The sequence below is a fragment of the Salvia splendens genome, chromosome 10 (genome assembly GCF_004379255.2).
Source record: "Salvia splendens isolate huo1 chromosome 10, SspV2, whole genome shotgun sequence".
NCBI classification, from domain to species: Eukaryota; Viridiplantae; Streptophyta; class Magnoliopsida; order Lamiales; family Lamiaceae; genus Salvia; species Salvia splendens.
In genome coordinates this window covers 16099189-16115963 of record NC_056041.1, presented here as the reverse complement: position 1 = coordinate 16115963, position 16775 = coordinate 16099189, and the positions used below count along the sequence as shown (strand labels likewise).

At 40.3% G+C, this 16775-nt stretch overlaps 1 protein-coding gene across 4 annotated transcripts; it reads left to right on the top strand.

The window, feature by feature from the left end:
• Positions 1 to 319: 319 nt before the first annotated feature.
• LOC121750781 (chromatin-remodeling ATPase INO80-like) lies at positions 320 to 16744 on the top strand. Of its 4 annotated transcripts, none has more exons than XM_042145387.1 (23): positions 320 to 684; positions 6309 to 6396; positions 6620 to 7001; positions 7818 to 8253; positions 8343 to 8543; positions 8651 to 8761; positions 9004 to 9422; positions 9544 to 9652; positions 9721 to 9801; positions 9867 to 10039; positions 10808 to 10933; positions 11275 to 11436; positions 11520 to 11577; positions 11914 to 12144; positions 12388 to 12534; positions 13053 to 13604; positions 13728 to 13985; positions 14074 to 14181; positions 14572 to 14666; positions 14768 to 14924; positions 15387 to 15584; positions 15672 to 15824; positions 16153 to 16744. In XM_042145387.1, the coding sequence occupies exons 1-23, from the start codon at positions 637 to 639 to the stop codon at positions 16387 to 16389; spliced, it is 4530 nt and encodes a 1509-aa protein (XP_042001321.1). In that variant the 5' UTR covers positions 320 to 636; the 3' UTR covers positions 16390 to 16744. The 4 variants fall into 4 exon arrangements, with proteins under 4 accessions (XP_042001321.1, XP_042001324.1, XP_042001322.1 ...); XM_042145388.1 differs by lacking the exon at positions 320 to 684 and adding an exon at positions 5891 to 6214; XM_042145390.1 differs by lacking the exon at positions 6309 to 6396.
• The last annotated feature ends 31 nt before the right edge of the window (positions 16745 to 16775 follow it).

The following is a 16775-nucleotide window of genomic DNA, read 5'->3' as shown; positions in this document are numbered from 1 at the left end:
AGGTAGTGTTAGTGGATAATAAGACTCATATTATTATTAGTGGTTATTGAGTTGTAAATAAATTGAAATGACATAATGCTATAAGTTGTAAATAAATTGATATTTATAAATAGTAAGTTGAAGATAATTTTTTATAAATGGAAATGCCTATTATTTTATAGGATGGATGAAAATAGAAAGTGTATATATTTTTATAGGACGAAGGGGTACGAAACAGTTTTCTACAACATTCCAGTTATGTCCTTATTAAAAGTGTCGAATAATTACATTTTTATCATGTGTACTACTTAAGAGATTAAAAATTTCCTGAAACAGAGTGGAGATTTATTAAGAAGAAGATAGAAAAAGGCTCACTGTAGCGAAGCGCGCACGTTAACCGACCCATCCCACCGGCTCATTTTAGCAAGGACTTATGCACAACTCCACCAATGTCCCCGCTTCCTCTCTTCTTCTCCTTATCTTTCTCCTCCGTCACTTTCCCCCCTCTCTCTCTAGGGTTAGGGTTTGTCTCGCGCCTTCTCCATCTCCTCTTCCACTCCCGCCCCCAGCCACGAAGCTTCTTCTTCTCGTAATTTTCTCCGCCAATGCTCGTCGCCGGATTCTGGTTTCTTCGCCACAAATTCAGTAGCAGAGCTCATGGACTCCAAGAGGAAGTATTCTTACGGAAATCTTTTCAATCTTGAGGTAATTTTGGAGGAGTCACTGCTCTATAAAATTAGGTTTTCTATCTCATTGCAATCTTTTGCTTGTGAATTTTGTTGTGGCGATTTGGTTTTGATAGAAAAAGGGGGAATTTTTGAATAATTATGAGAATGCTCAAAACACCACAACGACAACCAAAATCAACACCGATTCAACATAACACGAGAAATCAACACAAGTAATGGGGGAAACGAAAATGATGGATTGATTAAAACGAACAATACAAGCTAAGGAAAGTGAAATGACGAAAGGAACAACTGAACGAGAGGAAATGCTTCGGATCTACGATCCTTGGCCCAACGAACAATCACACAATTGACGTGCATGAAAAGATGGTGGCCCCATCCTTTTATACTCCCTCATCTCACGCATGCCACCTCACTCTAAACCACCTCACCCGTACCACCTTGCCAGCTCATCAATTCGGATGTCACATTCTCCTTATTCAATTCCTTCAACTCATTTATTATGCACTTAGGCGTCCTACTCTTACGTCGCATGTACGCATCGACCCCTCCACGATCGTGCATGCAACATTACCCTCTCCTTAAGGTTCCTTGTCCTCAAGGAACCAAGGAAAACGTTCTTTAATCACGTCGGCAAACTCCCATGAAGCATCGGCCGGAGATTGTCCCACCCAATGAATCAGCCATTGGGTAACAGCTTGGTTACGTCGTTTGATCATCTTCCGCTCGAGTATTGCCTGAGGAATGGCATCATTAATATGGGATATAACAGGAAGATCTGGTACTGGACCGTTAGGAGGTGATGCGGCCTTCAGTAAGGACACATGGAAGACATCATGTATCGCAGCAGTAGTAGGCAATCTCAGTTTATACGCCACTTTTCCAATCCGGTCTTGAATCTGATATGGCCCATAGTATTTAGGCTCAAACTTTTGATGGTGTCCTCGTATGGATTTCTGCCTGTAAGCCTGCAGCCTTAACCATACCCAATCTCCAATAGAATATTCTTTATCCTCCCTGTGCTTATCGGCTTGCTTCCTCATCCTTGCTGCAGATTTCTCCAAGTTTTGCTTCAAGATTTGAATCATTTCCTCTCTATCCCTCAATGCAATGTCCACTGCCTCAACTTGAGAATCTCCTGGTAGATAAGGGACATGAAGAGGAGGAGCATACCCATACAATGCCTCAAAGGGTGTCATCTTAATACTGGTATGAAATGAAGTATTATACCAATACTCTGCAAGGCCTAGCCAATGTGCCCACGAATGAGGTTTCTCCCCTACCGAGCACCTTAGATAGCTCTGCAAACAACGGTTCACCACCTCTGATTGCCCATCGGTTTCAGGGTGATAGGCTGTAGAATATAACAGCTCCACACCTAGCAATCCAAAGAATTCCTTCCAGAAAACCCCCACAAAGATAGCTCCGCGATCACTGACTATTTTAACTGGCATACCATGTAATTTGAAGACAGAGTTCAAGAATACATCAGCTACTTGTTTAGCTGTGAAAGGGTGAGACAACGCCATGAAATGAGCATATTTGCTCAACCTATCCACCACCATCATTATAGCATTTCTTCCTTGAGAATTTGGAAGAGCCTCAATGAAGTCCATAGTTAAATCAGTGAACAAGGCAGTAGGTACTGGAAGTGGTTGCAATAGTCCAGCTTTTGCGGAGTTACCCGGTTTATATCTTTGACACACCACACAAACTCTAACAAACTCCCTCACTTCCTTCAACAACTTAGGCCAATACAACAAGGCTGAGATCCTTTTATAAGTCACCAACACTCCAGAATGTCCAGCCAAGGCAGAATTGTGAAAAAGAGATAGAATCTGAGCCTTTAAATGCAAATCATTACCCACTACAAGCTTACCATACCTCCTTAGCTCTTCCTTATGCCAGCTGAATTTTGGATGAGAGCTACGGTTCTTCTTTTTGTCTGCAATAATCTGTTGGATCTGTGAATCCTTAGCCCAAGATGCCTTAATCTTAGTAATAAGCTCAATAGGAATAATATAAGATGTAAGGGCATAAACCATAGTTTCTGGTACTCTGGAGAGTGCGTCAGCAGCAGAGTTTTCAACCCCTTTCTTGTACCGAATTTCATAGTCAAAATGCATAAGCTTGGCCATCCAAGCTTGTTGTGTTGGAGTAGTGAGTTTCTGCTCCAACAAATACTTCAAACTTTGATGATCCGTCATTATAATAAACTTTCTGCATTGCAAATAATGATACCACTTTTTTACTGCCATTAAAATGGCCAGCAGCTCCTTTTCATAGACTGATAAGGCTTGGTATCTCACTGATAAGGCCTTGCTGATAAAGGCTACGGGATGTTTCTCTTGCATCAAGACAGCCCCTATTCCAACTCCAGAAGCATCAGTTTCTACTACAAAGTCTTTGGTGAAGTCAGGCAGGGCTAATACAGGAGCTGAAACCATGGCCAATTTCAGCTGCTCGAAAGCTTTTTGAGCTTCTTCCGTCCAACAAAACGTGGTTTTCTTGGTCATTTCCACTAGTGGTCGAGCTATTACACCATATCCTGACACAAATCTTCGATAATACCCCGTTAATCCCAAGAAACTCCGGATATGCTTAATAGTCTTTGGTTGAGGCCATTCTCTGACTGCTTCAGTTTTGCTGCTGTCAGTTGCTACGCCCTCCTTTGATATAACATGGCCCAAATACTCCACTTTTCTGCAGCCAAATGCACACTTGGACCTCTTGGCCAATAAGTTTTGTTGCTTCATCAGACCCAACACCACAGACAAATGTTTCTCATGATCTTCCTTGTTGCTGCTGTAGATGAGTATATCATCAAAAAATACCAGTACAAACTTCCTTAGATGGGCTCTAAACACCGTATTCATAAGGTTTTGAAATGTGGCTGGTGCATTTGTGAGGCCGAAAGGCATCACTAAAAACTCATAGTGCCCGGCATGAGTTTTAAATGCTGTTTTAAACACATCTTCAGGAGCCATTCTTACCTGCCAGTAACCCGATCTCAGATCGATCTTAGAAAACCATTTAGCTCTTCCTAGTTCATCAAGCAATTCCTCAATTACCGGAATAGGGTATTTATCCTTGATTGTAATAGCATTGAGTGATCGGTAGTCAACACACATCCTCCACGAAGAGTCTTTCTTCTTCACCAAGACTATAGGACTAGCAAATGGACTCTGACTTTCCCTGATCACTCCCGATTCTAGCATTTCTTTAATCATGTTTTCAATCACATCTTTCTGTTGAGCTGCATATTTGTAGGGTCTAATATTCACTGCTTCGGCCCCTTCTTTCAATACAATCTTATGATCCTGAGCTCTCAATGGAGGCAATCCTCTTGGCTCTTCAAACATATCAACATAAGTTGTCAGTATAGCATCCAATTCTGGCCAAATTTCTTCCTCATGCATTCCATAGCAACTTCCAAACTCTCCTTCCGCAGTAGGCATCAACAAACTCATCTTATGCTCATGATCATCTGTATCATTTTGCTTACACACATGCAACTGATGCAGCTGCTCACTCTTAACAGGCCAATCCTCTCCTAGCAACTTAACCTCTTCCCCATTCAACAGAAACACCATACTGAGCTTACTAAAGTCCCATTTAATTTCTCCCAAGGTAGATAACCATTGGCCACCCAAAATAAGATCGTAAGTTTCCAGCTGAATTACATAAACTTCAGTGGTGAATTTGAAACTCTGCATTTCCCACTGGAAGGTGCTACTCTTTTGAGTACACTGCAGCAATTGCCCATTTGCTACTTCCACGGCTCTAGGTGGAACCTGCACAAATTGGCCCTTAATTTTTCCAGCCACTCGACTACTAAGGAAGTTGTGAGTACTCCCCGTATCAATCAGTATTTTGAGCACCTTTTTCTGACATAATCCTTTCATTCTCATAATTTGAGGACCCTCTCTTCCCCATACTGCGTGTAGAGATAACTGCAGATTAAGTTCATCTTCAGATTCTTCCTCTACCTGCTCCCCTTCCTCATCTTCTTTCACTTCGGTCTCGTCCCCCAGCATTTGCATAACATAAGAGCGTCGCTTAGTGCAATGGTGATTCGGTGTGAACCTCTCCTTACACCAGAAACACTCATTTCTTGCCCTCTTCTCATCCATTTCCTCGGGTGTAAGGTTATGGTGGTTTCTAGCTCCGCCAGCTCTGCCATTATCCCGACCGCCACCCGCATTAACATTTCCACTAGGCTTGTAATTAGTAGATGTTACCACCAATGGTTTGGATTGAGAATAGTAGCTGCTTGCACCCTGCCCTACGTTATGATTTGCTTTCGACTTTCCTCCTAGAGCTCTCACCGTCAGCTCCTGTAATTTAGCCAACGAATAAGCCTCAGCCAAACACTTTGGTCTGAACATTCTCACCGGCATTTGGAGTTCATCAACCAGCCCAGATAAGAAGAAACTAAGTGCCTGATCCTCTCTAATTCCCGTTCGCGGGTAGATCTCATCAAACTGATCCATGTATAATTGCAGAGTACCCTTCTGCTTCAAATTCCTAAGATCTGCTAGTGGATCTTCGTAAGCATGCGCGCCAAATCTCGCTCCCAACGCTGCAATATAGCAATTCCAATCGGCATAAGCCGCTTCACCTTGCAAGCTTGCAAAACCCCGATGCCATTGTAAGGCTTTCCCTTCGAAGTGGATCGCCGCCACTCTTACTCGATCCTTGAACGGCACCTTTGCCACCTCAAAGAAAAATTCAGATCGCATAACCCAGCCTTCAAATCCCTCTCCATCGAACTTAGGAAACTCATATCGAGTTGATCTTCCCAGATCCTCTCTCACATCATTCAGGTCTACCGCGATTTCCTTCTTCTTCCCACTACCTTCACCTACTTCCGAATTCTGCATGTACTGTTGATTTTGCAGGCTGATGGTTGCAATAGCTTTCATAATACCCTCCAATTTCCCTTCAATTTTCCCTTCCTGCTTCTTCGCAAACTGCTCAATCATCTCACCCATTCTCCTCTCCATCGCCTCCATCAACATCTTCCTCTCCGACTCGGCACCGCGCGTCGCCGAACTCATGTCCGGAGATCGAGAGCTCTGGATACCACTTGATGTGATTTCAGCTCAATCTTAGCTCAAAACACCACAACGACAACCAAAATCAACACCGATTCAACATAACACGAGAAATCAACACAAGTAATGGGGGAAACGAAAATGATGGATTGATTAAAACGAACAATACAAGCTAAGGAAAGTGAAATGACGAAAGGAACAACTGAACGAGAGGAAATGCTTCGGATCTACGATCCTTGGCCCAACGAACAATCACACAATTGACGTGCATGAAAAGATGGTGGCCCCATCCTTTTATACTCCCTCATCTCACGCATGCCACCTCACTCTAAACCACCTCACCCGTACCACCTTGCCAGCTCATCAATTCGGATGTCACATTCTCCTTATTCAATTCCTTCAACTCATTTATTATGCACTTAGGCGTCCTACTCTTACGTCGCATGTACGCATCGACCCCTCCACGATCGTGCATGCAACAGATGCGCGGTTAGTTTAATCACAGACACGTTAGTGTGGCTTTTTGGTTTTTGAATAAATTGAATCGTTATGTTCGATATTAATTTTTTCCCAATTTTTTTAGCCTTTGATGAACTTTCAACTGCCGAAACAAGATGAAGATTTTGATTATTATGGGAATAGTAGTCAGGATGAGAGCAGAGGTAGCCAAGGTAGGCAATTCGGTTTTGTCAGAAAATCTTTATATATATACTATATATTTCATGTTTTTGTTGGGTTGAATATGAACATGGAGATCAGTTTAATAGCACGTTTTCTCTTGGTTATTATTATTACCATTGCATGTATGGCGTGCAGTTGAATAAGTTGATGCATTCTGGAGTTGTTTCAGGCTCTATTCGTAAATTTGAGAGCTAGTTGTTTTTTGTTGACTAGGGGGAGCTTTAGGTGACATGAATGGAGCAATGTCAGAGAGGGGATCAAAAATGAAGAGGCGGAGTGCTAATAGTAGTGATGAGGAAGGAACAGGCAGTTACAGTTCGTATATTTCAGAGGAGCGATACCGTGCAATGCTTGGAGATCATATTCAGAAGTACAAAAGGAGGCTCAACTATGCCCCCCAAAATCCAGCACAGACAAGAACTGGGACTATGGCAATCAAAAGTAATGTGGCCCTTAAAGATCAGAAACCAATGAATGATAAAAGGGGAGGATTTCCCAAGTTTGAATCAACTTCGGATTTTCTAAACAGTAGTAGTTCTCAAAAACTAGGAAATTATCCTGAATCAGATTTTGGGCAGCGATATGGTGCTTCCAGGTTTGCCTCTTGCCTCATGTATTACACGTGATGCATTGTTCTTGTTATTAGTGTAAACTTATTGTTTTAGGGAAAGTTTTGGTTTTGACTCAAATAGTAGCAGTACTCTGGATACTAGAATATCTCGTTTTCGAGATTGTAACTTGTAAGGTTATTTCATACGTCCCTGAAAAATATGAACTTTTGGAGGGACACGGGTTTTAATGGACAATTGGTAAAGTAAGAGAGAGATAGAAAGGAAAGCGATTGAAGTATGTTAGTGGACAATGGGTCCCACTTAGAGAAAAAAAAGTTTCCTAAAATAAAAGTACATAAATTTAGAGGGACTAAAATGGAAATAGTTCATATTTTTTAGGGATGAAGGGAGATTCTATTGCATGTGATTACGAAAACTTTTAGAAAGAATATAAGCCTGAAATGACTCTCCATCTATGTCAAGTTTATTTTTCTGGATACTTTGCTATTATTCACAGACCAGATAAGGTTAGCTTGTTGGGAACTAGCACGTCAGTCACAAAAATCAGATGAAATATATCATTTGTAAAAAGCAAATACATCCACTAGACCACTACAATGGTTATGTGAGTCAATTACCATAGCTATAAGGAGGACTTTTGCCAAGTTTTTTATTATCAAGACTCTGGAAGGAGAGACCAAGGAGTTAACCTTTCTAGTTGGTTGGTTTCCGATAAAATTTTGAAGTATCATACAAGTAATGTATGGGAGGTGTCACTACGTATTTGCTCTGTTGTAACTGATATAACTGATCTTTGATTAATTTTGGCTCATCCTTGGTGCATTGTTTCAAAATTTCAGACCAAATCTTGAACCAGCTTTTCTGGATATAGGGGATGGCATTACATATAGGATTCCTCTTCCCTATGAAAAGCTGTCATCATCACTAAATTTGCCAAGTATGTCAGATATCCAAGTGGAGGAATTTTACCTAGAGGGCACCCTTGACTTGGGGTCATTAGCTGCAATGATGGCTTCTGATAACAAGTTTCAGCATGGACGTAGGGCAGGGATGGGTGACCAAAGGCCTCAGTACAGATCACTTCAGGCTAGATTGAGAGCCCAACAGACCAATAATTATGCTGAGAATTTCTCTCTAAGCATCAGTGAAACAGCACTGGGAAGTGATGGCATTCCAGAAGGGGCAGCTGGAAGGATTAGGCGATCTATATTGTCAGAAGGTGGTATATTGCAGGTGTATTATGTAAAAGTTTTGGAGAAGGGGGATACTTATGAGGTTAGGAAAATTTCTCGCTCGACCTTTATTTTGTTTTTGTAATTTTATATATCTGATTATTAGTCATGTTATTAATTGAGATGGTGCAGATCATTGAACGTGGTTTACCCAAGAAGGCAAAGGTGAAGAAAGACCCTTCTGCAATTGAGAGGGAAGAAATGGAAAAGTTCAGTAAATATTGGGTTAATATAGCAAGAAAAGAAATTCCAAAACATCACAGGATTTTCACCAATTTCCACAGAAAGCAAATAATTGATGCTAAGAGAGTTTCTGAAACCTGTCAAAGAGAGGTTTGTGCTACTGTGACATATGTTATTTTCCCATAATAATCCATCATGATCAACTTAACACTCTTATCCAGTATTCTGTCTTTACACTGATCTTGATTCTTTTCCAGGTGAAAATGAAAGTCAGCAGATCCCTCAAATTGATGAGGGGTGCTGGAATCAGGACAAGGAAACTGGCTAGAGACATGCTAGTATTTTGGAAGAGAGTTGACAAGGAGATGGTACTTTCTTATTATTAGTTCTATTTTCAGCAAGAAAAAACCTTCTTAAACACATCACAGTCACTTAATTGTAAGACTGCCAAATAAAATACTATAGCACTATTATAAAAGTTGCTCAAAAGCTTAAGAATTATGATGTTAGATAGAGCTTGATTCGATATGGTTCATACTTTGGTGACAAATTTACATAAAGCCAGTGTTACGGATTCTACTTTCTAATCTATGAAATCATTCACTTGAAGGCGGAAGTGAGGAAAAGAGAAGAAAAAGAAGCTGCTGAAGCTCTGAAGCGTGAACAAGAACTTCGTGAAGCTAAGAGGCAGCAGCAGAGGCTCAATTTTCTGTTGTCACAGACAGAACTTTACAGTCACTTCATGCAGAATAAGACCTCAGAACCCTCTGGAGCATTAGCAGTGGGTGATGAAAAATCTGATGACCAAGAAATTCTTTCAGAAGATCAGCTGCAGGAGGAAGAGGATCCTGAAGCTGCTGAATTAAGAAGGGAAGCTCTCAGAGCAGCTCATGATGCAGTTTCAAAGCAGAAGAAAATGACAAGTGCATTTGATAACGAATGCTTAAAGCTACGTCTAGCTGGAGAAGCTGAGGTCCCTCTCCAAGATGGCTTGGTCACCGAGTCTAGCAATATTGATTTGCTGCACCCGTGGGTTTCTTTTTTACTTCTGACATTACTTCCTAATCCCCACTCCTGATTTTCTGTTGATAAAAGTATTATATCCTTGATCATTAATGTACCAGTAAGTAATTGTTTATGGTGCTCTCAGGTCAACCATGCCTGTAGGATCAACAGTTCAGACGCCTAAGATGTTCAAGGGTTCCCTTAAAGAATATCAGCTGAAAGGCCTTCAGTGGCTTGTAAATTGTTACGAGCAGGTAAATAGTGTCTGCTCCCACTTTAGAAGGCTGCCCCGATGGATCTGATTCACATCTTTTCTTACCAGGGCTTAAATGGTATTCTCGCTGATGAAATGGGTCTGGGAAAGACAATTCAAGCTATGGCATTCTTAGCTCATTTGGCTGAGGTAATTAATTATTCTATCAAGTTTGTGGGTGGAAGTCATTCTGTCTAACTGGTTCTGGTGGATAGGAAAAAAATATATGGGGGCCTTTTCTGGTGGTTGCACCTGCTTCTGTCTTGAACAATTGGGCTGATGAAATTAGCCGTTTCTGTCCTGACTTGAAGACTCTTCCATATTGGGGTGGTCTTCAGGAGCGTACAGTGCTTAGGAAGAACATTAACCCAAAGCGTCTTTATCGAAGGTGAGTCACCAGTTCTAATCTCCATGTGTGCTTCTTGTAGCTGCTTGTTCCATGAAGAATACACTGACTCTTCTGTTATATCTCATTTATATGCTACCATAGCTAGTGGTCTGATTCTTTGCAGATATATTGTTAGGTGTAACTGGTATAAAACTCTGCTGGTATGGTAGTATGTCACCTGAATGAGAATTAGATGATATGTAAATTCTGGGAAATAGACAACTCTACTAGGTTGTTAAGACATTGTTTTCTTGGAATTGAAATAAGCCTAGAAATGATAAATCAAATTTTCAACAAAGCAGCTTTAACATTTTATGTGCAGCAAAATATCATGGATGGTTGAGCAATGAGCACACTATGACAAAAATAATCATATTTTATTAGTTAACTGCTTGAGAAGAGGCGCTACATTATGCATAATTTACTAGTGTCCATATGTATACAGTGCAATCATTTCCATGCATATATTATCGATATAGTGAAGGTTGCTTAAATTCAATCGAGTGAATGTGAGAGGCTGATATTAGGAATGAAGATGCCATTGACTGTGTTATTGCTTGGGAAATGGGTATAGAAAGTGTCACACTTCCATTGCTGGAGCTTTTGTGGAAGCACAAATAGATTCCGTGCTTTGGCTTCTTTTCTCTTTTGTGCATTGGATTAATAAGCTCTTGATTTGTTTGGACCTCATTGACTTTTTTTTTTCTTTTCTGAAAATTTCAAGTTTATTCTTTTGTTTCACTGAGTCAAGCCTGCCCAATTTGTCAGGGAGGCTGGATTTCACATTCTCATCACCAGTTACCAGCTGCTGGTTTCTGACGAGAAGTACTTTCGCCGTGTGAAATGGCAATACATGGTGTTGGATGAAGCCCAGGCAATCAAAAGTTCCAACAGGTCCGAGTCTTCGACAGTCATCTTACTCCAATTATGTATGCCACATAATTACAATTTTCTGTACATACATATCTGCTTTGATGTGTTCTAGACCCAGCATAGACACAAATATTCCAAAAAGCTCTTCAAAACTAGCTTCTTACCCAACTTTTGTTTCCCCTTTAATGTCTACACAATCCCTCCGCCTTCACTTCTAGGATTCACATTTTTACTTTGTAGTTCAACTACTTGCAGTTCTCGGTTTTATCTATTTCTCAAATTACTTAGTCACACACACATGTCATACATAGGAAAATATTTATATATGCTACTATTGACAATGTTGAATGTTGGAATGGCAGTATAAGATGGAAAACACTGCTCAGCTTCAATTGCCGAAACCGCTTGCTTCTGACCGGAACTCCTATTCAAAATAACATGGCTGAACTGTGGGCGCTCTTACATTTTATTATGCCAACTTTATTCGATAGCCACGAACAATTCAACGAATGGTTTTCAAAAGGGTATGTTTCTTCTCTTCACTGTTGGTTACGTCATCTATATGAGCTAAAAGTTTTCTTCTCCTTATTCTCCTTTACTTTATCAGAATTGAGAGTCATGCAGAGCATGGTGGGACATTAAACGAGCACCAGCTAAATCGATTGGTAAGCATCACATTCATTGCTTTTGGAGCGCAAAGCATAGTTTTAATGTGTTGGTGGGAGTTTGAGTTGGTAGCAAATCATATGTTCTAGGTCAAAGAATATAATGTTTTTTAAAAAGTACATCAGATGATCAGACTTTATAGTTGCTTGTGTAGCTGGAATTCTGTCTGGGTATGCCCCAGCTGATCAATGATGTTGATGCCAAATAATTGCTTTAAAGCTTTAGTTTATGATAAAAAAGTTGTCCTACGATATGCTGGATTCTATTGTTTAAGTTTTTGATCCATGAATCATTATATTTTGCTTCTCACTCTTTCTCAAACTCACTGATAACAGCATGCCATTCTGAAACCTTTCATGCTGCGGAGAGTTAAGAAGGATGTGGTCTCTGAGCTGACAGGAAAAACTGAAGTTACCGTACACTGTAAATTAAGTTCTCGGCAGCAAGCATTTTACCAAGCTATAAAGCACAAGATATCCCTTGCAGAGTTGTTTGATGGAAACCGTGGACATCTTAGTGAGAAAAAGATTCTGAACCTGATGAACATTGTGATCCAGCTCAGAAAGGTAGCATTTCGCTTGATTAGTGGGATTCCATAGAGTTATCCAATTGTGATGAACTACAACTACATTTTATGTTTCAGATTTACCATGAACAATTTCTGAGAAGATATTACCAAGTCACATGATGTAATTGAACAAAGCATACTTAGAATTGTGAATTCACTTGTAAAGGGAGGGTAACTTGTAGGCTTCCCCATCTTTTGCTTCCAAAATTGATATAATCGTGAGTTCCCCCCTGCAATCCAGGTATGCAATCATCCAGAATTGTTTGAGAGAAACGAAGGAAGCACGTATTTTCATTTTGGAGATGTTCCAAATTCTCTTCCCCCTCCCCCCTTCGGCGAGCTGGAAGACGTCTTTTACTCTGGTGGCAGAAGCCCTATTACTTATGAGGTAATTGGAATAGCTAATCTCCCTACCCGCCACCTCTAACAGCACATACTTTGTTTTCCTTCTGGTAACTTCCCTATTTATTTAGCATATGTAGCTGCTTTATGATAATTGTCGAATGTCAATATATTAGCCAAACACTTGGTGATGTAATCTTCACAGTTTTGAAACTGAATAGCTTCTGTTAGCTTACTTGACTTTGTCATCGCTGAGCTGTGTGCTTTGCTAGGATTACTTTTACAGGTTTTATGTCCTTTAAGAATTTCTGCAAGATATTTTTGGAATAAATACATCCCTATACATATATTTATTTATTTTGCCGCTCCCACCATTTTCTCTACCTGTGCTTCAATCGTAGGGAAATTATGCAATGTTGTTACACTAAATAATCTAACTGTCCAATATAAGGTAATGTCTCTTCTGGATTATTATTCTGATGATTTTGTTTACTACCTGATTAATGATTTTTCTTATGCAGTCCACTTCACTTTATAATTTTTCTTTGAATTTTACTCTGATAGATACCAAAACTAGTCTACCAAGAGACTGTTGGTGGTTTCAAGGCTCACAACTCAGAAGCTGGCCAGTGTTTAAGCAGGGAGTCAATTCAGAAGTTATTTAACATATTCTCACCAGAAAATATCTACAGTTCTTCACTCCAAAAGGATTGTGGACGAATTGGAACATTTGAGTTCTCCCGCTTTATTGATCTATCACCAGCAGAATTGTCATTCTTGGCAACTGGTTCTTTTATGGAGAGGTTATTATTCTCCATTATGAGATCAGATCGCCAATATTTAGATGAAATTTTGGACGTGTTGATGGAAAGTGATGATGGCGATGTCAACGATATCCAGTATGCTCATATTGGCAAGGAAAAAGCGAGAGCTGTCATGCGAATGTTGCTACTGCCTAGCAGGTCGGAAAAAAATGTTCTTAGAAGAAAGCTTGCAACAGGTCCTTTGGATGCTCCATTCGAGGCTCTAATCATTCCTTACCAGGACAGACTTCTATCTGATATCAAGCTTGTGCATTCAGTATACTCGTTCATCCCTAGAACTAGAGCACCTCCAGTAAGTAGTGAAGAAATTTTTTCCTATATCATAGATTCACACACACACACACAAATATATGTTGTTTAAGTTTTGATGACTTGTTCCTCAACTGAGATCTTATGGGCATGCTTTTGGCTCCAGATAAATGTCCGCTGTTCTGATAGAAACTTTGCATACAAGATTGTTCAAGAGTGGCATGACCCCTGGTTAAAGAGGTTGTTAACTGGATTTGCACGAACATCTGATTATAATGGCCCAAGGAAACCAATTGGCACTCACCCTTTAATACAAGAGATTGATGCTGAATTACCAATCACTCAACCTGCCCTTCAGCTTACTTACAAGGTCTTCGGGTCTTGTCCACCCATGCAACCATTTGACCCTGCAAAAATGTTGACAGTACGCTCTTCCTCCCTTCTCCCATGTACTTCTTACTGGCCCCATGTAATAAGTGGATTTTCATTATGATACCTTGTACTTATTCCAGGATTCTGGCAAGCTTCAAACGCTTGATATACTTTTAAAGCGTCTACGGGCTCAAAATCATCGTGTTCTTCTTTTTGCACAAATGACAAAAATGTTGAATATCCTTGAGGTAAATCTAACTCATTTTCGGTGATCATGGTATTTCCTCTAGACCATAGAACATGGTCACATCTTCGTTTTGCTTTTCTAAACTGATCATTATAGATGGCTTACAGAGCACCATATGTCCTACTGTAAGTAGCTCCACTTGATATATGGGTCTTTTGTGCTCAGTTGTTGAAGGGACTAAAGTTTATCCATGTGAGAACCATTAATTAAGGTCCTGCGTGTTTGACTTAACATGTCTGTTTATTTGAGGAGATATTAATATGTTGGGGATGGTAGATACTCCGTGTACTGCTATACTTTCCCCATGATATTATTTAAACTGTGTGCAAGACTGAGTTCAAATTATTGCTGTTGGAGAGTGGTTTCTCAGGTTGACACAATGGCTTTGCAGGATTATATGAACTATAGAAAATACCGGTATTTGAGGCTTGATGGTTCATCCACAATAATGGATCGCCGTGACATGGTGAAAGATTTCCAGCACCGGTATATGCTTTGCTGACCCTCTCCCTCTCCCTCTCCCTCTCCCTCTCCCCCTCTCTCTCTCTCTCATGAATATATCTGAGCTTCATACCAATTATTTTTAGGAGTGATATCTTTGTGTTCTTGCTGAGCACAAGAGCTGGTGGGCTTGGAATCAACTTGACAGCTGCTGACACCGTCATATTTTATGAAAGTGACTGGAACCCAACATTGGATCTGCAGGCAATGGATCGGGCTCATCGTCTGGGTCAAACTAAGGATGTTAGTATCTTTATCTCCATCTATTTTTTATCTGGAATATTTGCTTAATAGTTCTGGTGCCAGGCTCTTTATGTCCTTTTTCTTTGCTATAAAATCTTAAAAATTGCACAGTATTGGAAACTCTAGTGCTTTTGACTTACATTTTTGCAAGTTTAAGTCCTGTGTTCTCTCCTAAGCAGTGTAGCACATTTTAGTTTAATGATCAGTAGCTTATGCGCTTGAACTTGGAATTGTTTCCCTGCATTCCTACTGCAACAGAGCCCTAAATTGGAACTTTGGTATTGTTATTTGATTAATTTTTTACTCGACATTAGAGATTGCTTACTTTTTTCACTGTAAGGATGTCTGCATGTGGTTTTTCTGTCAATGATTTATCTATGCATCTTTGGTCTTGATGTTTGGTGGCTTTGAGTTCTTATATTCATAATCGTCTCACTGAAACATGTTCTTTTCATTGCCTAGGTAACTGTTTACCGCTTAATCTGTAAAGAGACGGTAGAGGAAAAAATTCTTCAGAGAGCGAGTCAGAAAAACACCGTCCAGCAGCTTGTGATGACTGGTGGTCATGTCCAAGGAGACCTTTTGGCTCCTGAGGACGTCGTATCATTATTGATCGATGATGCTCAATTGGAACATAAACTAAAAGAAGTTTCACAACAGGTGTGCTTTTTCTTTCATATACTGAACTCATCACTATACTACCGTTTTCAAGATACTTAAACAAATTGAGTTCTGCTCCGGTAACAGGCAAAAGATAGGCAGAAGAAGAAAAGTGGTGCTAAGGGCATCAGAATCGATGCAGAAGGAGCTGTGTCTTTGGAGGATTTTGCTAACACGGAGTTACAGGACAATGACTTTGAACCTCCAGATCCCGAAAAAGCAAAATCCAGCAGCAAAAAGGTGATAATGATCTCCCCTGGCTCCCTACCTCCGTCCACTACCAATGGTCTTAGACTGCATGGGTTTTAATGAAAAATTGGTTGGGGTGGGGGGAGAGAGAGAGTGGTTGAAGTATGGTTAGTGGAGAATGTGGTCCACTCTATTATAGAGAGAAACTTGCCAAAACTAGAAGGTGGCTAATTTTGTGGAAAACCCCAAGTAGAGAAACATACTAGTGGCTGTGGAAGAACTCTATTATATTTATATGGATTGATAACTGGATTTTATAATTTCCTTTAGGAGTTCATCGTTTTGGAGTAGGTTAGTAATGTGTTTGTTGCCTTTGTAGAGGAAACCCGCTGGTGACAAGCAAACACAGCCGAAAGTAAGGGCTCAGAAGAGCTCAAAACAGGTTGATTCATCATCACCAAATCAAACAGTAGCAGACTACGAACATGAGGATCCCTCGCAGCTCACTGACTCCAGACAGCAAAGACCAAAGAGATTGAAAAGGCCAACAAAGAGCGTGAACGAGAACATTGAACCTGCATTCACAGCTATTCAAAACCAGAGCTCAGAACTGTAGCTGCTGAAGAAACGGTGAGGCATAACAAACCGTGGAATGGGATGATGCTGTCATTTTTGCTAGGTGTTCGGGCATTGTTGGATCTGCTGATCTTCCCTAGGGTGCAAGCAGTGGCTATGCTGCTGCTGAGGAGTCGTGTCATTTCCAGCATTGGAGGTCGGGACAAACTCGTGGGAATGAGTGAGAGGTAGGACAACTCGTATAGTAGTATTGTATAGATTAATTATTTTAGGGTGGAGCTTGCCAGCTTCTATTGTTTACTGTACGTGAAATATAGTGGGTAATGTATAGTCAGGATTACAGTTCCAATTTACCAAAGAACTTTATGTTTTTGAAAATGTATAACAAGTTAAAATATCTGCAGCCAAAATATGTGAAGTCTCTTG